This window comes from Phytophthora sojae (genome assembly GCF_000149755.1).
Source record: "Phytophthora sojae unplaced genomic scaffold PHYSOscaffold_19, whole genome shotgun sequence".
NCBI lineage: Eukaryota > Oomycota > Peronosporomycetes > Peronosporales > Peronosporaceae > Phytophthora > Phytophthora sojae.
Window position 1 is genome coordinate 126,194 of NW_009258133.1, and position 22,429 is coordinate 148,622.

Here is a 22,429-nt window from a genome sequence, read left to right on the forward strand (position 1 = left end):
AAATGTACAGATCTAAAATAAAGTTGTACAAGCTGTTCACAAAAATGAGACTTGTTTCCACTATCGGATACCACGTATGAATACATATAGCGATAGACAATCACGAACACGAACTGCACACCACATGTACTGTACCATGCACTCATTACCTCCTTCTTACGCTGCTGAGCACGTTCCCAACGCGTCCTTGACCAACTTCCGCGCTTTGCCATCCGACTGCATCAAGCGTTTCAGCGCGTCCTCAAACTCACATTGCAAACGCTCTTGAGCTACTCGCTTCTCGGACACCACAGCTGACAGCTTCCGCAACTTCTTGAGCCGCAGAGCTCGCCCTGCCGCCGTGGCTGCAGGTGGCAATGAGCTCACTAACTGGACCTGGGTGTCTCGCTGGTCCTCGAGCGTTTTCAACTGCTTGGCTATTTCTCCAATTTCCGACAAAAGAGCTGCCAAGTTCGCGGGCTTCGCGCTTTCCGCGCTGGCATACTTGTCCTCCAAGACCGCGACTAGGCTTTCTTGGCGTCTGGCCCAGTCGGAGACGATCAAAGCAGCAAGGACAGCAGTGCGCTTGCTTCGAAGCTGTGTGGATGATCTGGCGGTCTCCGAAATGTGATCTCCTCCAGCTTGCAGCTCATCAATCTTGCCTGTCGACGCAATCTGTTGATCCAATTTATCGTAAATCAGCGCCAGCTGCAGTTTGTCGTCGTCGCTTACCTGGGAATGAAGAGCAAGCTCCAGATCGCGATGAACTGCGGCGTCAGCTACAAAAACGCACTCTTTTGCGCTCTCCAACGAACGCTTTCTGGGTCTTGCAAGTGGCGATTGAGATTCAGGATCTGGGCGTTGTACGTGTTGAACGTCTTCGTCAGGAATTATAGCGCAGGCTTGAGCTGCATCCTCTTTTGCATTCTGCGGTAATGAAATTGTTGGCACAGGATCGGGAGGTGAGCTTGTACTGCTCTCAGACCGGTCTGAGGTCACTGTGCCATCGCGGTGGGCCCGCAAAACCGCCACGTTCCCACCATACTGTGAAGATGCATACGCCGAGCCTTGGTCACGCGCTCGCGCCTCTGAGCCAGGCGAATTATGCTGCTCTGCCTCCTCGTCGACAGAAAGATCGATGGTGCTCGTAGCCTCTGTCGCATGGTGTCCTCGATCTGGTTCACTATCAGAGTTCGAGCGCCGCACCCGCTTGTCGGCATTTTCAGGTTGAGGACCATAGTGCGATATCAACTCGTCCATGTCGCTCGTCCTCGGAACCACCTTGTCCCCCAGTGCCACGGTGGTGCACGTGCCAGCCCGTTTGTACGCAAACGAGAACCAGAATCCTCGCTCTCGACTCGGGTCGAACCGCAGCGTCTCGAACGTCTCGTTCCTCCGCAGTAGCCACATCTCGAACTCCTTCGTGTATTCCTGCACAGTCTCACCGAATCGCAATGGCACCGGGATCTCTCGGAAAGCTGCTGGGGCTGCAGTGGGCGACTTGTTGTTCCATCGATCCAGCACTTCTCGCCGCAAGTCTTGCACCGTCGTCACGCGCTTCGCTAACAGATCGGGGTGATCTCCGCGGGGTGAAGCGTAGTCAAACGCTGGTCGACCGCTCATGCTTCATGAAGATTTCTAACGGTATCTTTTCTCAGGCGTCTGACGACATTCGTGCAACACTCGAGTTTTGATTCACTTCAACAACAACAATGCATTTTTCTTTACTGCTTCGAAAAACGAGGAAAAAAGAGAGAAGACCACTGATTTCTCGTGCTTCACACCATTGGTCTTTTCACTAGCGCTCGGACGTCCGCATCGTTCTGCAAGAAGCACCTCAACATTTGTTGGCAGTCGTTCTCAAGTTCTTCTTTCGCGTTTTCCTCCTCGGACAGTCTGCATGACAGTTCTCGGATCTTCTTGCTTCGTAGAGCTTTGCCAGCCTCCGTCACAGAAGGAGGTAGAGTCTTCACCAGCTGAGCTTGGTCACGCAACTGCTTCTCCAAGTCGTCCATCTCCTTGCTCTTCTTCATCATCTTCGTTAATACTGCCGTCAATTCTTGGTGTGTCACTCTGCTCTTTGATCCTAGTGCTGCTGAATCTATTACCAAGAGTAACATCTGTGATTCCTCTTCACCAGTCCAGCTGCGGGTAATCAAGGCAGCCAACGCAGCGGAACGTTGCTCCTTTTTCTTGTTGATCTCGACGACAAGCTCCATGATCTGCCTTTGGTTTTCCGCGGTCTGCATTTCGTCAACCTCCTTGATCATCTTCACGTATTCACGAGCATCGTTGATTGCCGTCTCATTTGTCACGATCAAGTCGTTCAAGTGGATGTAGTCTTCGATCAGCTGCCGCTTCTCAAAACCAGAATCAGGGGCAGTAGGACGCGAAGATTTCGTTTCAGACTTGAACTTGCTCCGGCTTTCGCCATTGATCAGTGTGATGTCGTCACTTTCGGATGGAGCAGTGGGCGCAGAATCAAGAATTCGAGACGGCACTGCTAATGGTGACGGTGAATCCACATCATCGCCAGCCGTCGGACACGAATCCAATGGGCGATTTCCTTTCCCATCGCGCGACAACTCACGATTCACACCGCGTGGAGTACAAGCAGCGCTGCGGCAAAGTTCAACTTCTCTTTGGAGCTTCGTCACTTGAGTTTCAAGTTCCTGTACACGATCGATAAGCGATACTGCCCAGCTTGGAATAGCTTCCGGTGAGGGTGCAGCTTTCGCAGTTCCCTCGCCATTGTCTGTTATGGGCTGCGGCGGTGTGTCAGCCTTGGTAGGTGTTGGATAATGGTCCATCGCAGCTCTCGATAGAGGTGTAGTCTGACCCCCAGACGCAGGAAAATCCTCTGTTTGTACTGCTGCAGACTGGAATGCTCGTATTGAGTTTTTCGCGCTTGGTCGTATCTTCGTCGAGCACTTCGTCTCGCTCAGTGGCGTACAGGTGCCAGTTTCAGCTTGCTTAGATTGTCTTTCAGCGTCTCGCGCACGCTTCATTTGATCTCCACTCTGTGATAGCTGACGCGCTCCGACTGCAACGGTGCCCCTTCTTGTGCTAGCCAAAGGTGGGGGTACTGGCGATGATCCTTTCGGTTCTGTAGCTTGAGTATGACTTCCACGAGGCAGGGGATCGCTATTCACTAGCGTTGACCTCAATTCGACATTACCCCAGCTTAACGTAGCCTTTTCCTGACAGTCTTGACCACGGAACCCATGCTGTTTAGTAAGATGAGGGCGCGGTGGCGTCATGGATTCATTGGGCTTGGATCGACAGCCACGATATTTCTGTTCGGAGGCAGCGGCCGATATCTTCCCAGGATGAAGCGGCACTGGTATTTCCTTCAACTGCTGCTGGGATCCACGCGTCTTGCTACTCTGGTTACCGTTCAGAGCATTATGTTGGCCTCCACTTGGAGTGAAAACACGCTGTTCACGCCTAACTCTTGGAACTGCTGTAGATTGAATCAGTTCAGGGCTAGACAGCGACGACAGAAAGTTTCGTGCCACGTCTCCCCCAGAATACGTAGTAGCACGTAGTTCACTCGTCTTGGTCGTTGAGCCCGTGTTCACCTCAACAGCTAGTGTCTCCATGCTCTTGAAGGGACCTAACGACTTGCTGGTTGGAGTTTCTCGCCTCACAACGCTCGCTTGTTGGATAGCCACGACTTCACCGTTGACATCATGCCGCGGTCGCTTGCTCTCAGGTAGATAATCCAGGTAGCTTGGAGTAAACGCATAGCTCCGCTTCCTCCCGAACGGATCCACCTCCGTGTCAATCGGCCCCAACGAAATCGGAAGTACCTTCGCATCATCGCTAGCCTTCGCACTTAACTCCAAAGGACGATCTTTCTTATCATCATGCGATAACCCACGCTTCACGGCGTTTGAAGTGGGAGCAGCGTTGCGGTACACTTGAGCTTCTCGTGGGCTTCAAGTTTCATCGATAAGTGATGCTGCCCAGCTCGGAAGGGTTTCTGGTGATGAAGTAGCTCTCGATACTTGCTCACCACTTTCTACCACCATTTCCCGTAATTCGGCTTCGCACTCCGTCGGGGACGCTGAAGTACTAACTGTTGTGTCAGTGCCACGGTGCTCCCCTTCATCGTCTGGAAGCATTGCAGTACCTCCCCTCTGAGAAAGAAAGCTGCTTTTGACTCCGACAGTATAGCTAGGTGGGAATGGAGATGCTTCATCCAAAGTCTTGGGCTCGGCAGTCTGTCTACCATTTTCATCCTTGGCATCAGCAATACCTCCAGCTCTGGTCTTCCCCGTACCCGAGTTCCTTGTCGCTTTGCTCAAAGCGAACTGAAATCGATAAGCGCGTTCTGTACTCGGGTGCGCGCGAAGTGACGCCATCGTTTCGCGACGCTGGGAAAGCCAAACACGAAATTCTTCTTCATCGGTATGCATCGTTTCACCTGGACATAGTAGCACAGGAATTTCCCGTAGCTTCTGCTGCGGCTCGTGGCTGTGCGGGTCCGACCACGATCCATCACTTCGTGTAGATATTCCTCTGGAGTGAGAACGCGTCGCGCCAACAATTCATCTCGAGTTCGTGGAATTGCCACGCCATCACCGGACACGTCACGCCGCGGTCGTTTGCTCTCTTGGAACGTACTTTCACTTGGACTTTGCCTCTTCCTGTCGTACACCATCGGCTGCGCTCCACATTCTCCCACTCTTAAGTAGGCAAATGAGAACCAGAAGCCCCGTTCTTGGCTTGGATCTCCGTCCATCGCAGACAAACGCCGCCCCCGCTGTGCGAGCCACTGCTCAAACTTCTGTGTGTAGCTCTGCAATTTTTCTCCAGGATACAAAGGCTCTGGGATTTCCCTGGGTAGCGTATTGGGCGCAGGATTGTTTCGACGGTCGAGCAGCTCTTCTCGGAATTGCTCTACAGTGGTCAAATGTTTGGCCAGAAGCCGGAGGCGGTACTCCCCCGGGGTCTCTGGAGCGCGCTTGGGCGGCAACTCCAGAAAGAGCGGCATCTTGTTCGCTTGAATGTTGTCTACTACAGTAGGTGTATGCCATTTCGCTTTATTTTACCTTTTTGAAGCAGACATTTCAGGAACCGGGTCACTAATTTTTGTGGATCTTGAAGCGACGCATATCCCGAATATCCCAATTGATGTCGCGTCGCTACTTGACCCCGGCGTCTGCATCGCAGCGCACAGCGACGTCCTCGGGGGATTCATCATGGGAGAGCTTCCAGAAGCTCTTCGCCTCAGCAGCAGACCCGCAGACACAAAGTAACCATGCACGGCACTTGGCTCTCACGAAAAACATCCTCTACGAGAACGAGCTCGGGTGCGCAGGACGACGCTTAGTGCTGGCTGAACCAATGTGGTGTAACACGTTGACGCTGTGGCTTTGTTGGATCAGGTGGAAGGTGGCGGAGTTGCCGCTTGTGAGTGAAATGCTCAAGTTGCTGGCCAACAAAGTGCTGGACGGAGTTCCACAGTTCGCCGAGCAACTTGTGCTGGCGGTCATGAGATGCTGCAAGGTAAGATACTTCTGCACTAAATAGGAGCTAGTGGTGCCGTGCTGATATGCTTCACTGTCGGCAGCCTTTCATTCGGCAAAAGTCGAACGAGGAGATCACGAACCCCAGTTTACTCCACGAGATCCTCCCTACACTCGGAGAGCTCCTGTCCTTTCACGACATCGAGGTCCAAGTTGCGGCTGCTGAGGCGTTGCGGGTGTTTGCAACTGGAGCATGTAAGACCATGGCTCTCAAATCGGTGGCTGGCTTTGATAGTGGGTACTTAGTTGGATTTGGTTTTGCTGAATGAAACCAGGTTTGCCGCGAGTTGCGCCGAAAACAAGGAACAATAATGCCGAAGGGAAATCGGATGACTTGCGAGTGACGCCTCGGATCTTTAGCCAGAACCTCATGGAGGAGACAGGGACAGTGGACGCGATCGTGGCGGTCATGCATGATCTGTTTCCTGACGATGAAGAGCAAGAGATGCAGCCAACAGAGAATGAGCCGGACGCGGCAGAAGAACTTGAAAATACAGAGGAGCAAGCTGCGACGCCAAATCAAGAAGAGGAGGGGGAACTGGCAACGAATGAGGCTGTACAAGTCGAAGGCACGGGTGTTGAAGTAACTCCACAAGATATTGACGTTCCGCATCACGCGAAAAAGCCTGCATCAGCTCCTCCGTACGGCCACAAACGTGATGGAGATGCCAGTCTTGAGCCGAACGAAGGTGTGAACGAGGAGATCTCCAACGGTCAAGTATCAGCTCGATCTTCCAAGCCAGCCTCAGCCCCAAGCGCAGTTCACCGAGGGTCCAATAGCATGGGGAACGCTAGCATGGATTCCTCCAGTCAGCAGAACCGAGATGATACCCCCGAAGACGCTTCCAGCAGACCTGGGTCCGCCTCCATGCTTGATCAAGAAGACCAACAACCAAACGAGACTGGACGCAGCGTGGAGGAGGAGCTGGTACAAGTGATTGGGACTGCTCTACCGATTCAGATGAGGCTGTCGGTGTTGCTATTCCCGCTCATCGATTTACAATACGAGCTGTCGGGATACCAGCGTTGCGCAGAGGTGCTCGTCGTGAGTGGCGCGCTCCACTACGTCGTCTTTATCCTCGACAACATCACGAACCCGCAGGACGAGCTCTTGCCGCTGTGTCTCGAGATCTTGTGGAACGTATTGGAGCTCAGTCACGAGAAAATATCTTCCGTCACGAAGTGTGCGTCGAGGAAGGAGTTGCTGGAGGTTTTCCGACTGAGAAATGCCACCTTCTTCCTGGGCAACGAGTTCACATTCCAAGCGCTTCTGCATGTGTTGGAACTTCTCCTCGCTCACGGGTATCGGCAGCAAGACAAGGAGATGCGTAACGAGTGCCTGATGATCTTGCAGTTACTGGCCAAACGACGACGTTCCTTGGACTTCTTCTCCTCGACAGGCTTGACCGCGTGTCTGTTCTCGTATGCCACGTCAGCGGAGCTCTCTCATGCCAAGGCCTCAGGACTCTCTCCGGGGCGTACGCAGCAGGATAAATCGTCCGGAACAGCTTCAGCTATCACGGCCAGCAACCAGTATTACGCTACGAACAGCGACGAAGACTTCGAGTTCAAGCAGATGCTGTGGTTCTTGCTTGCGGAGATCTCCTGCGACCATCAAGCGGATCTCAGCGAGCTGGTGCAGTTCAGATTCATGGAGGTGTGGCTCTCGTACGCGACTGCCAATAACGGCGGTGTCAACCCGCAGCAAGATCAGAATGCGCCATCACGCGCGTCGGCTCACAAGTATTCCACTCCGCAACTGCAACTACTGCAATGGACGGCGCTCAGTGTGCTCAACCACGTGGCGCCTTTCGTGGTCGATCACTTCTACGAGATCAATGGCCACGTCAAGCTGCTGGAGTTTCTCCAGCTCAACATCGGAAGTGAGGACGTACTAGCCTCCGCCTGGCTTTTGATGCTCCAGATTGCCCCACTACAACCGTTCTTCCAAGCTGAATTGGGTAACCTCGGTGCTATCGAGACTGCGATGGACGTATTCGAGGCTCCCCCATCGCGTCACACGTTTGCAATTCGTCGGAATGCCATCTTGTCGTGCGCCAGTATGTGCCGCAACGATGACGGATCGAATCGCAAGCGCTTCCGTCTTGCCAATGGCGTCCATGCACTCGTCCAGCACCTCGAATTCGATCCGTCTCACTCGGTCCTGGAGGAAAACATCCTCGTCGGTATCATCGACGCTGTCCGTTCGTGTGTCATTGGAGACCTGGAAAGTGAGACGGCCTTTATCAACGAAGATGGCGTACCGAAACTGCTTTCGATCCTGGGCTCAGCACCTAAAGCGTTGAAGCACCAGACGCTTGCAGCACTAGCTGAAATATGCGTGAATCCTGCAGCGATCCCGTCCTACCAAATGTGGCGCTGTGATCAGCCTGGAGAGAACAACAATGCCAGCGCGAACGAAGTGCTGCTCCGCATCTACGCGGACGAAGAGGCTGCTGAGAAGCGCGCTAACCAGGAGGTTGACGATAACAAGGCCAATTCATCTGCACAGTCGACTAACGGCCTGGTGGCATCGACCAATGTGCGGCACAGCGCCTTCCAGTCTGTCACGACCTGCACGAGCCCCTTCATCGTCACGCCAGAGGCATCACCGTCGCCTCCTACCAGACCTGAATCACCAGCGTTCGCACGACTGAAAGACGCTCTGAAGGCTGGACAGGGACTGGCGTCGGAGAAGCAGGCGACGCGTTCCATCCTGCAGTTGGAGAACCATCAGCTCCATCCAGAAGTGAACCTCAAGGCCAAAATCTACTCCGTCCTTGCCAATGTGTCGTTCGCCTGCGAGACTGAAAGCCTCACGCCGCAAGACCAGGTCATGCTGGAGATTGCCAAGGAGTACCCGACCTTCAAGCTCGGCGAGATGTGGCAAAACGTCGAGCGCGCGCTGCATGCTGAAGGTGTGCGCCCGATCTACGCGGACGCGCTCTACATCCGCCAGAACATCGAGCACGCCTACAACATCTCCGTGTGTACCAAGCTCGCCCAGCAAGAAGTGTTCACGCGCTCGCGGCAGCAAAACACCGAGCAGGAAGACGCCTTCTTCGAGCAGATTCTGCGCCAGAAACACCAGGAAGCGCAAGCGGAAGAGTTCCACCGCGCCAACCGCCGTCAGAACTCCACGATGCAACTTCACCTCGACGCCAAGAAGACGCGCCTAGAGTTCATGCGCCGACAAGATCCAGCCGCGTTCGCCGCCTACGAAAGTGAAGAGCGCTGTCTCATCCGCGAGCCTCCTCCTGAATACGTCGACGAACAGGAAGCGTACCGAGCGCTGCAGCAGAACGAGGCAGAGCTGCGCGGACGACTCAGCACCATCACGCGACCTCGAAAGCACACAATTTAGCCACAAGAAGCAGACCTTTGCAGCACTAAACACTGAACAACCCACTCCATTTCAAAAACTCTGCAAATTGTTGGTCGTTTAGACGTCCTCGAGGTCAGCGCCCTCAGCACGCAGATCCTCCAGAATCTCGTTGATACGGACCACACAGTCGGTGTGTTTGGCCGTCAGCGTCTGTACCGATCGCTCCAAGAACGCAATCGTGGACTCGTCGGGTTCTGGCTGCTTGGTCGCGTCGCTCAGACGCATCTTCTCAATCAGCACCGCCGACGTCTAAAATCACAACAGTCCCAACAACAGGTCAGGTGCGTTAACGAGAATACCTCTAGTTCTAACTAATGAAAGTTCATATACCAGTAGCAGTTTCTCCTTCTCTTCCAGCTGCACCTTGCGCAGAAGCTGCGCGATCGCCACTTGCTGCTTCTCGTCACGCAGCAACTTCTCCACGCGGTTGATCTTCTCACTCACAGCCGAGAAGCGCTCGGTGATTCCAGAACCTACATCATTAAAAAAAAGTTAGATGCAGTTCTAAACTTGCATCATTACTTGAAAAAAAATAAAAAAACAGGAGCTCTTGTTGTACTCACAGAAGCTCGTGAACTGCTCCGTCTTCTGGTGCACTTGGAACCCCCTGCATTTTGCCCATGTTTAGTTTACAGTAAGTTTCCCTCTTAGTTAGAATATAATTCTATCGACAGCAACGCACTGTCGGAACTCGGTGTAGATCTGGACGCGCGTCTCCTGCAGGCGGTGGAAGGTCTGCACCAGCTCTCGGGCACTCAGCAGCGCCAGGTCCTCCGGCTCCTTGGCCTCCTCTGAGTCGGGTTTTCCATCCTCCTCGGAGACACTCACGTCGTGTGGCTCGTGCTCAGCGTGCTGCTCATCCTCACAGTGCTCGTGGGCGTGCGCAGGTCGCGTAGCCAGCAGCGAGAAGCACTCCTGGAATTCCATCCTTAGCTCGCGGAAAGTACTCTGAATAGGAATAAAATGCAAATTTTAGTTGTCACAAAAATGTATATGTACACGAAAACCTAATTTTGAGTACCTAGATTTTGTACTAGTACAGATTTGTACTTACCAACAAAAAAATACATCATGTATTCGATAAGGTTCAAACTCTTGCGAGTCCCTACATCCTTAGCACTTCTGGCCCAGCGATCCGTCCTTGGGAATGAGCCAGCAGTGATCGAGCTTCGACCCACCCTTGACCGTGTCGGCTTTGTTAGATGCAAAGACCCAGTTGTCGTCAAAAGTCACAAATTGGATCTTCATCTGGTCCGCCGCGAACGAAAGCTCGAAAATCCCGTACGGCGCATTGTGTCCACGCCAGATTGGTTTGATATCCGAAGCGTACGGAGGGGGCTCGCCAATGCTTTCGCTCTGGATACCGCCTCCAGCGCCGTTCGTCACGAAGTGAGTGTTGAACGACCCAAACTCGTGGCTTTCGGCGTGGGTGTGGCCGTTGATGAACAAGTGGATGCCCCCCTTCTCCAGAATATCATTTATCTCCTCCATCACAGTCGGGGTCATGTGGAAGTGCGGTGAGTAGTGAGTATTCACCATCTTCCAGGTCGCAGTAGAGGCAGCAGCATCTCTCGCCAATTGCTTCAGTGAGTCGGCTTGCCACGCCTCGATCTGCGCCATACACGCATCAAACATTTCCGTATCCGCTCCAGCACACAGCTTGTCGCCACGCGCCACGTCCGAGCAGCTCCCGGAGTAGCCGTACTTCATCTTGTAGCCGTAGCACTGGCAGCAGATCTGCTGTCCGCCGTGGACCGCAGCAGCGTTCGTGTCGATGTTGAAGACGTCGACCGTCACCCCCGAGTCGGGGTCTTCCAACCGCTCCACGTAGTAGCGATCGGGCATCTGCCAGCGGTCGCTGTTGGGGCTCACGTACTTGCTCTGCCTCGTGAACTTCTCGTCCAGCTGTTTGAGCATGTCGGTGGTCCCCGAGCACTCGACGAACTCGTTGTCGCGCTTGCCGCAGATGAACATGGACCCGCCCAGGTCGTGGTTGCCAGCAACGTTGAGCCATTTAATGTCCAGCAGCGCGGGGTCCGAGTACATGGCCTCAAAGGAGTTTAGGAAGCGGTAGTTCACGTCGTCGGATCCCAAACCATTCCAGTAAAAGTTGTCGCTGCAACAACAACAAAAAGAAAATGTCAGTATTCGACACACAAGAACTCATACACAATGTCGATCGATGTCTGTACCCGTGGCTGAGGATTGCTTTCGGCTGCAGTTTCTTGGCCGAAAGCGACAGTAGATAGGCCACGTTCGCCTGCGCCTGCTGATCCTTGTAGTACTCGTTGTTACCCGTTCCGGTCTTGCGGTAGACGTTGCAGCACGATCCGAGACCGAGGTCGACTCCCCAGTCGCCAATAGCCAACGCGTGCAGGTCATACGTCGCAGTGCGCGATACAGTTGCCGAAGTCGTCGTCGAGGTCTTGTTAGAACTCGAGCTGGTGCTTGACCTTGAGCTTGAAGCGCACTGAAATCCGAGGAATTCCGTCGCCGCGGAGCTGGCGCAGATGATCGGGGTGACCAAATCGCTCCCCGCCACAGCCGTGACTTCGTCACCCAGCGCCGTTAGCGCCGCTAACAGCGCGGCCACCAGCGTTTTCACCTTCATTGCAGACTCGCTAGCTCAAGATTTGGATCTGGATTCCAATGAATCCGCTATCGACCGAGGGTCGCACATCGACCTTTCGACGCCATTGTCCACTTCAACTTTGCACCTCAACTCGGACATCAATTCCCATTGCTCGATCGATCGAACACCTTGTTGCGTTCATTCTCTTCGTCATCCACGACAGAATGCTGACGGCCGTGGCTATCTTTGGTCAAACTCCGCTCAATATTCACATCCTCGATGCTGGGCGGCTCGATCTTATCGCCCTTCATACTATTTTAATAGATGTGCCACCACGCTGGACGAGTGCAGGAGGAAGGAGGTCACGGGTCTAGCAACGTAGATGCTTAGACAACCAAGTTGAGCAAGTCGAACGCTGGAACCAATAGAAAAGGCGCTTTAACGTGATCGATCAACTGGCATGAGCGCGTTCGACTCGCCCGAGGGCCATCGGCGAGTGCACATCATCGATGACCTGCTGGGAGCGGTGCTGGTACTCGCAGCTTTGGGCTTCGCGCTGCTGCTTGAGCTCACTCGACGGCAGATCTGCGCCGTGTACCAGTTGGCCTTCATCCTCTGCGCCTTCAGCACCTTCTTCATCATCGGGGGCATCGTGGACCACCATTTGACCGACGAACAGCTCACGCTCGCGCTCTACGGCTCCTACCTGTCGAGTTCCCTCACGACGTCGTACGTGTACCTGCCCATTATGGCGGCTCTGGGAGTGTCGTTCGCTGCGCTGGTGCAGCTGTCGCTCTGTTCGTGCCAGTGCTGCTGTCTCGTGGGGGCTGCGAGTGTGACGCACGGCCACTGCTTCGCTGCGAGAATACGCGCCAACATGTCGTTGTACACCACCAGCTTCGTCGCGCTGTCGGGGGCGATGGGGGCGAGACTCAATGCCCGACTGCGCGAGTCGGCCATCAACCCGGAAGGAGGCACTGTGCATTGGACAATGCTACGAGCTCCATTCTTCTTGGCCATAGCACACATCGGCAGTCTGCTCTTCGTGACACTCAAGCTGTTCCTGCAACACGTACGTAACCCCTTGATCTGTTTGCAGTGTAGGTGGCTGGATAATAATCTCCGTTTGTCTCCACAGGCGGACAAGACACCAGCAACCTCACCCAGGGCCGAGTTCTTGCTTGATCGTGTACCCCCAACGACAGTCGAAGACCTCACGCGGCCCCCACAAGCACCCAAGAAGGTTCGTTCAATGCCCAGTCCTCTATCGCTTGTCATCGCTGGCTCACCTTATTTCGGCGTGGTGTTCACTAGCAGCTCCCGCCGATGTACGCGTCTCTAGAGAAGAAGGCCAACCAAACTCGAAAACCCACGACTTCATCTGCAGCAACAGCGCTGGCAGACGCCATGGCAGCTCGTGGTGGCCAGCGCCGCGAGCTTCAACTGCAGAGCCCCGGATCCCCAGATCGAACGGAACACTCGAACAATAACGACGGCGACGTGTCTTCGCTAATCAGCAGCGACAGCGAGAGCGACGACGAGGTGTTGCAGCCAGTGTTCAAAACGGTGGCAGCGGCGGCTGCTGCAGCTGGAGGTCGAGCTGGAAGTCCTCGACGGTCGGTGCACTCTGGGTATACTTCTAGTCCTCCAGCATCACCTACATCTTCAATCGGATCCACGCTATCGACGTCCCCCATAGCCAGGTCACGCGCGATGTTGTATCGGGCTGGCAGCAATACCAGCGAGTCTGCCTGGAGCGACTACGAAGACACCATGGATCGACTGTCTGCACGCGACTACTACAGCGATCGCCCGTCGACGGCTTCATCCACCTCCACAGTCTCCTTACACGGCTTACGCCGCCGTGTCAACGCTGCCAACAACTCCAGCATGACCATGGACCCAATGTCTCGCAGAAACTCCCCGTCAATCACGCAATTCGCAGACCCAAGAAGGCATACGCCGTCCGAGTCGCCGTGGATTCCCTGCGTCGACCCAGCCAGCGGCAGCACGTACTACTACAATCAAGAAACGGGGGAAAGTCGCTGGGACCTGGTGTAGCTCAGTCAAAGAAAGCAGCATCGTTTAGTCTTACAAATATCTCCCCAGCTACTACGCGCTTACCAGTCAGGTAGTCTAGACCTTGCCCACGTAGCGATGCGTGAGCTTGTAGTTCGTGTCTAAAGTCTTAAGCAGCGATTTGCCGGTTGAGTCCAGCGCTCCGAAGAGTTGTTCCTTCTCATAAGGCGAGCACACGTCCAGCAGCGCGAACACACCGGGCCGCAGCTTTTGCTGGAAACGAACCGCCAACTTGTCGCGCGTGACACCGACGAGGAATGCCATCAGCATGTACACGACGTGCTTGCGGAGCTGGACATCGTGCTCCTTCATGTACCCGTACAGACGCGCCAGGTTAGAGCTCCACTCGGAGCAGTACTGCGAGTACTCGGAGCTAGCAGAGGTCAGCACCAGAAGCTGCAGAAGCGCGTTGGCTGCTTGGACGAGATGCGGGATTCCGTTCACCAGCGACGCGAAGTGATTCCGCACGATACGCAACAGCAGCGTGTACGAAAGAGTCCACACTTCGTGCAGGTCTTGGGCGTTGAACGGGTTCGTGCCAGCCTGCCAGCACGATACCGCAGCGACGATCGGTTGGAAACCCGTAAAAACGTGCTGGAGCTCGTGAGTTTTCCACGTGAAAAGCTCGGCCTTGCAGAACACCAACGTGAATGCCTTCAAGTTCCATACGCGCAAGGCAACAGCGTCGTCGTTGGAATCCGATGACACCACCCCGACCTGCGGAGATTGAACAGCGAAGTTCTGGAGCAGCGCTTCGACGATCGACTCCTTGCGTTCATTTAGAAGTTGCCGACGAGCTGCGTTGAGCTTACGGTCTCCGCCCAACAGCAAGCACAGAGCACGCAGCGCGCCCTGCTTTCGTTGGCATTCATTTGCTACAAGCTCCTGCACAATCGTTGTAAGCAGAAGACGGAACTCGTCCTTGTTTGCGTTGCCGATCACTGCTTGTAAGGCCTGCTCCGCCTTGCTTTGGTCGCGCGAAACAAGCGAAATTGCCACAGCCAGCAAGCATCCAAACGTCTCCAGAGGATTCACAAACGAACGGAAAGAAGCGTACTCCAAACAGAAATTCGCGTAGAAGGACCAGGCAGCGTCCTGCAGCTTGGAATCATTAGTGGACTCGCTGGTAGCAGAAACCAGTTTCATAGACTTCGCCAAAGCAGCTCCAACGTGCTTCACGAGCAATTCCAGCACGCGACCCTCAGTGATGGTCTTCTTCTGCTGGTACGCCTGCTTCTGCAGAATAGACTGGTACTTGAGGAGAGCAGTAAGCACTTCAAACGGCAACGGTCCATCCGAATTCTCGCAGACGTTGTCACGCGTGGTAACATCCACAACACTCTCAACGAATTCCTTCTCCTCCTTCGAGACTTCAGATGAAGCACCACGACACATAGCCAAAGCTTCCACCACAATCACAGCCCGCTGAAGCTTTTTGGACGACGAGTTTTTCTTTGCACTCTTAGTGCCGAGAACGCTGCTGAGTAATTCGCCGGCAAACGCGCCGTCACCAATTTCCAAATAGTAGCCCAGCACTTCAGACACCAGTGAGACGCTGAGAGCGTTGTCAACCGCAATTTGAGATGTGATAAAGCGCGCTCCATTGAGCATCTGCTCCTTCAACCGAGCATCGCCCGACTTGTTGACTTCAACACCGATGGCCTTGAAATGTTGTTGAATCCAGGCCAACACAGTCCGGCGAATTTCTGTCTTACTCTCAGTGATTGCCTTATACAGAGACAACGCCGTGGACAGCAAGTCTCCGCTCTCTTCCGGTTTGAGATAACTGCGAGGAATCTCAGACAAAAAGCTGAAGAACTGCATGGGCGTCGTCGGGTTCGTCAGCGAGTCACGCTGTGCTTCATCAACAAACTGTTGTCCCAGGGTATTGAACGAGGTGGGCGCAACCTTGCGAAGACTTGGAATCTCATAAAATTCTGCATCGCAAATAATTCTCCTAGCCGAACCATCCAGCTCCCCAGAAACGGTTTCACACAGGAAAGCGCTCAGAATCTCGCGGAGGAAGCGGTCGCACTCCTCGTCACTTGCGTTTGCCATCAGTTCGGGAAGGTGGAAGCTAACAGCCTCCCAGCATTTCCAGTTGATCACGTACTCGATAACCAAACGAGTCGCCTGTTCCCTTCCTTCGCGAGAAACCTTGATAGCGTCATCTGCCTCGGGGCTCGAAGCCCCCATGTTACGCAGCCAGTACACGCAAAGTTTAACGATTCCAGCAGCGCCCAGACCATGGCTCGTGCTCAAATTGTTCGCAACGCTATCGGTAGACTTGGCCTTGCCGTTCTTCTTTTTCTTCTTCGGGCTGGAAGTTGCTAATAACTGCTTCATCACAGTACCGAATCGATCCCCTTCGAGCTTCTTAAACAACTGATCAAACGTTTGCTCCCGAATGGTGGAGCTCAACACTGAATCAAACATCAGCAACTCTCCAAAAATGCAGAACAGCTCGCGCTGGTAGGACGTGAATGAGCCAGTGACTTGGTCCAGTTCATCTGCAAACGACGACAGTAGCTTCTCGTGCGTGTAAGATACGAGCCCCAAAACCTTCGAGCGGTTCTGAGGTACCACGTGAATTTCCTGGACGAAAGTCTGGAACAGCAAGCGCGCAACTGCCACTCCACGCGCATTGTCGACAGTATCCTCGCTTGAAGAGAAGGAGGCGACCTGCTCCACAAGAAGTTTCCACAAGACATCCATTTGACCGGGAGGCAGAGCCATAAACGCCTTACGTAGAGTGGTCTCGCACGAAGGCAGCGCAAACAACTTGTACAGTCCTTCATGAGCTCGCTCAATCGTAAATGAAGCCTTCAGGAAAGCGTCCAACAAACGCATAGAATCGTACGCATGAATAAGCTCCACAACTGCAGAACTTGCAGCTGCAAGAGCACCACCCTTGCTCCCGTCCTCACCCTTCATTGGGTAGTTTCGAACAGCCTGGAGTCCCAGCAGCTCGAGAATGGGTACAATACAGCAGTTAACAAGATTAGGAGAGCATCGCACAGCGCTGGTCACCACCTCACACTCCTCCGATGCTCGATCAGCGTCGCTAGATACCTCATCACCATGCTCGACGTCAAGCACCTCGAGAAAAGCCGACAGAACCTTCTCCATAGTCAAAAACTGCCCACGATCCTCGGTATCCTCCGTCACACGGTACACATCGCACTCACACAGAGCTCGGAACAGCGCGTTGTACAGCGTCACCAGCACTGGCAGGAAATCGTTCTTGTCCGCCTCCTGCTGGAAAGCTGAGAAGGCCACGGCGCACAGCTCGGACCAGAACTTGAACGGCGAGTACGTCGTGGACGTCGTCGCAATCACGATAGCTGCGCGCTTCCTGCTCGTCTTCAGGTCCGTCTTGGTATCCTCGATCTTGGTGTTCGCAGCAGCGCGGATGCGCACTGCGAAGCCTCGCACCAGAACCTCAAAGAAGCCACCGACCGACGCCTTAAGATCTGCGTCCACCTCCTTGTCCGACAGCAAACTCTGCAGCTCGTCGAACAGGTTCTTCTGGTAGGATACGAGGCCCGACGCGGCCTTGGCTCCTCCAGCCTTGCGTCGCTTCTTGGACTTCTTGTCGTCCTCCTCCTCCTGAACTGCATTAGCGTCATCACCGTCCTTCTTCCACATCGCCGCGTGCACCATGGCGCCATCATACTGGCGGATGTGCTCGGCATCAAAGAGCGCGTCCTCCACGACGCGATCCAGTAGCTGCGTGGCCGCTTCCACGCCCGGAACCCCCTGTGTCTGCAGCTTCACGAGCGCGTGGCGATAGGCCACAATGTCCCTCAATGACGTCTTGGCAATGGCCAGGAAGACTTTCTTCTTGTTCGTCTGCGTCTTCTGCAGCTCCTGGAACACGGACAGCGCCGCGTGCACCACGTCCACGTACAGCTCCTGCTGCTGCTTAATCTCCTCCTCCTCTTCGTCCACATCCCTCTCCTGCAGCTGCTGCAGCGCGCGGAAGGCCGCCGTCAGCGCGCGCTTCAAGAAGTCCGCGTACACGTTCGTGGGCGGGCGGTACATCTGGAAGCTGGGCGTCGCGGCCGCGGCGCGCTCACTGGGCAGCCCAAACAGGTACAGGAAGACGGCCTTGACGTCGCGCAGCGTCTGCAGCGCGTCGTCCTGCTGGCGCGTCTCCAGCGCCTCGACCAGCGCGCCCAGCAGCAGGTTGCACGAGCTCAGCGGCAGCGTCGTGAGCTGCGCGTCGCCCTCCACGGCCAGCGCGTTGAGCGCCAGCTGCAGCAGGCGCAGCGCCTGGCGCGGCTGCTCCGGGCGCAGCTCCGCGTCGCGCTTGGCCTTCGTCACGACGAACACGGCGAACTGCAGCACCTCGGCCGCGATGCGCTGCCACGGCAGGTTGAAGGCGCGCTCGGCGCGCTGCAGCGCCGACTGCGCGCCCGGCGGTGGCGGCGCCAGCAGCGCCAGGCCGGCGCGCAGCAGCTCCGCGTCGCCGTCGTAGCCGCGGCGCGAGCGCTGCCACCGCACGAGCGACAGCGCGGCGTCCAGGGAGAAGCCCTCGGCGTCCATGGTCCGTCCCAAGGTCACTTCAGGTGTGGACCAGTCAAGCCATGGCGGGATCGAGGAGACCCAAAATACGAGACAGTGTGGACTACATAAAGGCAACTAACCCAAAACAAGCTTCAACCAGAGCTACACTTTTATCAATATATGTGTGCGAGCTGTTGATGGCTGGCCCGTCGAGTATAATTAGCAGACCTTGCCCTTTATTTCATTGCATCGCTAGCGTGGGCGGGAAGGATTGAGACGCAGGAACCATTCAGACGCTTCTGCCGACCTCGTGCCGCTGCGGCCAGTCGTGGTCCGACCCGCGCGTGCCGCACTTCTGTCAACTCATCAGCGGCGAGTCCGTGCCCGTGCCTGCAAGAGGAGGATCGGCTACACTAGGCCGATCAGCTTCCAAGAAGCGTGTCATGCCTGTAGGACCGAAAGCGGGGGCAGAACTTAAAGTGGTGACTGCAGCGGTAGAGAAGAATCCGATGCCGGAGACAACGTCACCCGAGTCCAAGCCTGAGGTTACTGCGCCTCCTGCAGCTCGACGAGGCGGGACGTCGGAGAACATCCAGGTGTTCATCCGTATTCGTCCGCTGATTGAGCGCGAGAATTCGCAAGAGCGGTGTGCTGGGACGCACTCCATCCGCGCGACCGACCACCAGGTTTGTCCTATACTTCATGTAAAGTATCGATCCGGTCTAGAACGACTAACAATGTGAGTTTTTTTTTTACTGACAGAGTATTGAAGTGCGTACGTCCGAATCCACGATCAAGTGCACATACGATGCAGTCTTCGACCACACCTTCTCGCAGGAGCAAGTGTACGACCGCGTACGCGAGTGCACCCAGTCTTTCCTCCAGGGATTCAACTCTACACTCTTCGCGTACGGCCAGACAGGAAGTGGCAAGTCGTTTACAATGTTCGGTGCCGAGACCGATCTCTCACGATACCGCCCAGGACTCCAGAACAGCCAGGCGGGTATTATTCCGCGTGCTATCAAGGAGATTTTTGCTGCCACGGTGCAGATGGAGGCAGACGCCCAAGCAACAGTGTTCTGCTCCTTCGTCCAGATTTACAACGAGCAGATTTTCGACCTGCTGCGAGATACGCAGATGAACGCGCCACTAGAGATCCACGAAGACCGGAAGAACGACATCTTCGTCGAAGGATTGTCAGAGTACGCGGTGAGGAGCGTAAGCGACTGCCTGCAGTTGCTGCAGTGTGGCGAACAGAATCGAGCTGTGAGATCTACTCACATGAACCAAGTGAGTAGTCGCAGTCACAGCGTCTTCCAGCTGCTGCTGGAGCAAAGGCGGAAGGATGGCACAGTTCTCAAATCCAAGTTCAATCTTGTGGACCTGGCAGGCTCTGAGAAGTGGAATATGGGGACCGAAATGCAAGACCACCACATCTCGGAGATGACAAATATTAACCTGAGTTTGCATACACTTGGGCGTTGCATAGCTGCTCTATCGAGCAAGTCAACGGGTGGCCCAACCCACGTGCCGTATCGTGACTCGAAGCTGACAAGGCTGCTCCAAGACAGTCTGGGCGGCAACACCAAGACCAAAATCATCGCTACGCTCTCGCCATCGATTGACTGCGTTGAAGAATCGATCTCCACTCTTAAATTCGCGGATCGAGCCAAGAAGGTCATGGTAATGGTGCGCGTCAATGAGCAGCGTGAGATCGACCCTGCATACGTTGAAAAGCTTCAGGAGGAACTCGAGCAGTTGCGTGAAGTTGTTCGTCTACTCAGACTTCCGAACGGCGCGAATGGAGATGATGGTGACGCCGAGGGTGACAACAACAACGAAACCCATGAAGAAGACGGTAACCAGGCGTCAGCCGGACTGAAAGCGAGAGTTGTTCGACTGGTTCATGAAAATACCGAGCTCAAACACCAAAATGAGAAACTGCAAAAAGAATTAGAGAAGCTGCGACTGCAACAATCTCCTGGTGCGAGTGCAATGGTTTCAAGTGCTGCTGTCGACCCGCAGATTCTACAGGCAAAACAGGTACTTTGTGTCTTCTTTTCATGAATGTTGGCAACCTATCGGTCTAACAAAGTCGCCGTGCAGCATTTAGAGAACACAGTGCGACAACTGAAAGACGCCTCGGATCGCTTTTTCCGCTTTGAGATCGAAGAGGAAGAGCTCAAAGTCATCCATGCGCGGCTCTTTCAAGGATTCCAGGGTGGCCCTACCCATCCACCGTTGTCAGCCTCTCGCTCCCCACTACCAACAGGTGGGAGGGCGTTTGGAGGAGGCAACATGATGAAGCCTCGACCTCGTACGTAACAGCAACTTCTCTGCAACATTTCACGAATCTAACTAACAACTTTGGGAACTTGCAGCGCTGAAGCTTCGATCCTTCGGCTCGTTCACGTCACCCGGGCCAGTAGCAACAAAACCTGTCGCTCCCATGGATATGACGTACCGTGTTCGAGGCCGATCATCAAGTATCGACACCAATGGGAATGGGGAGTGCTGGAAAAACGACGTGCAAGCGGCACCTGCGATGACCGTCGAGAAGGAGCTGGAGATGTCACGAAAAGCTATCGAGAAGCAAACAAAGCTTCAGAACTGGCTGATTGAAAAGGAGCGGAGAGAAATCCTCAAACTGCACCAAGAGCAGCAGTTCATCGACGAGCAGCGCCGATATGCGGCCGAGAAGGACGCCAAGTTCTTTAAGCGGGCGGCAGCAACCAAGAAGAAGCTGCTTCTAGCGACAGCAGCTTCTGCGTCTGAAGCGTTAGATTCCCCCATTAGCAGCAAGCCAGCAACAGCGGAAACGTGAAGACATGCATCTCTATTTATCACGCAAAGATAGCAGCGTAAATAAGCTTAGCTCGGGCCTCGGCAAAGAGAGGCTCGAGCCGTGAGTTGTCGTTGCTTGCTTGAGGCTAAGTCTAAAGTACGCCGAGAGCCACGTTCTTGTATGTCTTTCCCAGGTAGCTCACGACGGTGATCGTTTTCTGGGCGCGGCCGATGGAGTCCGTCGAGACCTTGGTATTCTTCGACGTAGGAGCGCTCTCGAATGCTAAAGCTGCGTGGGCATTCGTCGAGAAGGTAACGTTACATGAGCCGCGGTTCTGGTTCGGCAGCCACGCGATCTTCTCCACGGCGGCGGGCACGATACAGGTGTTCTTGATGAAGAAGTTTTCGATGTCCTTGCTTGAAGTGCCCTTCGGGATGCGATGCACGCGCAAGCGGCAGGATCGCGCGATCATCGCCTCCGACATGCCCTTCTTCTTGCCCGCTTCGGTGCTGGCGCTCTCCTTGATAGCGGCCACATCGATGTAGGACGCTTCGTTCACGGGGATCTTCACAGGTGCGGGCTTCTTAGACGGTTTGGACGGTTCTTCAGCCTTGAAAGCCGTGGCAACGAGCTGCACTGGGCCTGTGTACTCGTCCAGCACCTTTATCCTCTCGGCGCGGCTGTCCTCACGGGGTCCGTGGAGCTCTAGCGCCGAAGGGATGATCCTGCCCGTGTCGTGTCTTGCGGCGTACTTGGCCGCCATCATGGACGCCTGGGCGTCGACGGTACTGTCGTGTCCCTGGGGCATGTCGAAGCCCAGCAGGAACTTGGTGAGGTCCTTGAGTCCGGGCGTGGCGCGGTTGGGGCTCCCGTCCTTGCGCCGGAAGATGAGCGCCGTGTCGATCACGCGCCGGTGGTTGATGCGCATGCTGGCCAGATCGCCGTTCACCGAGTGGCCCACGACGATCGTGTCGCGGTTGATGTACTTGAGCATCTTCTTCTGGGCCTGCGCCATGGTGATCTGGCAGCTGGCGATCTGCTGCGGCGTGATGCCGTGAATGTCCGTCTTGGGGTCCACCATGTGGAAGCCGTCCTCGGGCTGGTGCACGATGAAGTCCGACAGGATGTTGCGCAGCATGTTCTCGCCGTCCACGGCGGAGACGCGGCACAGCGCGTTGGTCTTGCGCTCGCCCGAGTCCGCCTGCTGCGTGACGCACATCTCGCAATCCACGGCCACGATCTTGAGGTGCGTCTTCTTCTTCTTGCTCTTGGTGGTGACCCAGCCCGGCTCGTCCCCCGGGAACGAGTAGAGCTTGTCGAACTGCGCGCTCTGCTGCGTGAGCTGCACCAGCTTCTCCCACTCGGCGTCCGAGACGTCGTAGCCCACGTCTCCGCCCGGCGCCAGCAGCTGGTTCATGACGTCGATGGCGGTAATGGTGGCCTCCATCACGCGCTGCTTCTTGGTGGCCGCCTCATCCTGCTCCGCCTTCTGCTGCTGCCGCTTGCGCTTGGGCACTCCCGTCGCCGCCATTGTCAGTCAGTCACTTGACTTGGGCTGGAAATGGTGCTGTTCCAGGCCAGTCAGC

General features: G+C 55.1%; 10 protein-coding genes across 10 annotated transcripts; 3 read left to right on the top strand and 7 right to left on the bottom strand.

Moving 5' to 3' along the window:
• Window positions 1-156: 156 nt before the first annotated feature.
• Window positions 157-1,602, bottom strand: PHYSODRAFT_307956 (hypothetical protein; the record flags this gene model as incomplete). The annotated part of the gene is made up of 1 exon (XM_009541162.1): window positions 157-1,602. One exon carries the CDS (start codon window positions 1,600-1,602, stop codon window positions 157-159), a length of 1,446 nt encoding a protein of 481 aa, XP_009539457.1.
• A 155-nt stretch (window positions 1,603-1,757) lies between these two features.
• On the bottom strand, window positions 1,758-2,789 carry PHYSODRAFT_342680 (hypothetical protein; the record flags this gene model as incomplete). The annotated part of the gene is made up of 1 exon (XM_009541163.1): window positions 1,758-2,789. The coding sequence occupies one exon, from the start codon at window positions 2,787-2,789 to the stop codon at window positions 1,758-1,760; it is 1,032 nt and encodes a 343-aa protein (XP_009539458.1).
• A 1,856-nt stretch (window positions 2,790-4,645) lies between these two features.
• PHYSODRAFT_429404 (hypothetical protein) lies at window positions 4,646-4,948 on the bottom strand (the record flags this gene model as incomplete). The annotated part of the gene is made up of 1 exon (XM_009541164.1): window positions 4,646-4,948. A coding segment is annotated over one exon (303 nt), but the record flags the coding sequence as incomplete, so codon positions are not given.
• Window positions 4,949-5,118: 170 nt separating this feature from the next.
• Window positions 5,119-8,877, top strand: PHYSODRAFT_534757 (hypothetical protein; the record flags this gene model as incomplete). The annotated part of the gene is made up of 5 exons (XM_009541165.1): window positions 5,119-5,297; window positions 5,373-5,493; window positions 5,558-5,708; window positions 5,789-6,322; window positions 6,950-8,877. The coding sequence occupies 5 exons, from the start codon at window positions 5,119-5,121 to the stop codon at window positions 8,875-8,877; spliced, it is 2,913 nt and encodes a 970-aa protein (XP_009539460.1).
• A 78-nt stretch (window positions 8,878-8,955) lies between these two features.
• On the bottom strand, window positions 8,956-9,825 carry PHYSODRAFT_320201 (hypothetical protein; the record flags this gene model as incomplete). The annotated part of the gene is made up of 4 exons (XM_009541166.1): window positions 8,956-9,147; window positions 9,229-9,371; window positions 9,462-9,505; window positions 9,581-9,825. 4 exons carry the CDS (start codon window positions 9,823-9,825, stop codon window positions 8,956-8,958), a joined length of 624 nt encoding a protein of 207 aa, XP_009539461.1.
• Window positions 9,826-10,011: 186 nt separating this feature from the next.
• PHYSODRAFT_534714 (hypothetical protein) lies at window positions 10,012-11,509 on the bottom strand (the record flags this gene model as incomplete). Its single annotated transcript, XM_009541212.1, has 2 exons — window positions 10,012-11,014; window positions 11,091-11,509. The coding sequence occupies 2 exons, from the start codon at window positions 11,507-11,509 to the stop codon at window positions 10,012-10,014; spliced, it is 1,422 nt and encodes a 473-aa protein (XP_009539507.1).
• A 421-nt stretch (window positions 11,510-11,930) lies between these two features.
• Window positions 11,931-13,531, top strand: PHYSODRAFT_320202 (hypothetical protein; the record flags this gene model as incomplete). Its single annotated transcript, XM_009541167.1, has 3 exons — window positions 11,931-12,542; window positions 12,645-12,713; window positions 12,818-13,531. The coding sequence occupies 3 exons, from the start codon at window positions 11,931-11,933 to the stop codon at window positions 13,529-13,531; spliced, it is 1,395 nt and encodes a 464-aa protein (XP_009539462.1).
• A 75-nt stretch (window positions 13,532-13,606) lies between these two features.
• On the bottom strand, window positions 13,607-18,097 carry PHYSODRAFT_534685 (hypothetical protein; the record flags this gene model as incomplete). Its single annotated transcript, XM_009541168.1, has 3 exons — window positions 13,607-16,420; window positions 16,499-17,149; window positions 17,210-18,097. The coding sequence occupies 3 exons, from the start codon at window positions 18,095-18,097 to the stop codon at window positions 13,607-13,609; spliced, it is 4,353 nt and encodes a 1,450-aa protein (XP_009539463.1).
• Window positions 18,098-18,567: 470 nt separating this feature from the next.
• Window positions 18,568-20,882, top strand: PHYSODRAFT_248580 (hypothetical protein; the record flags this gene model as incomplete). The annotated part of the gene is made up of 4 exons (XM_009541169.1): window positions 18,568-18,744; window positions 18,821-19,883; window positions 20,154-20,375; window positions 20,533-20,882. The coding sequence occupies 4 exons, from the start codon at window positions 18,568-18,570 to the stop codon at window positions 20,880-20,882; spliced, it is 1,812 nt and encodes a 603-aa protein (XP_009539464.1).
• Window positions 20,883-20,994: 112 nt separating this feature from the next.
• PHYSODRAFT_534662 (hypothetical protein) lies at window positions 20,995-22,260 on the bottom strand (the record flags this gene model as incomplete). Its single annotated transcript, XM_009541170.1, has 2 exons — window positions 20,995-21,446; window positions 21,534-22,260. 2 exons carry the CDS (start codon window positions 22,258-22,260, stop codon window positions 20,995-20,997), a joined length of 1,179 nt encoding a protein of 392 aa, XP_009539465.1.
• Window positions 22,261-22,429: the final 169 nt, after the last annotated feature.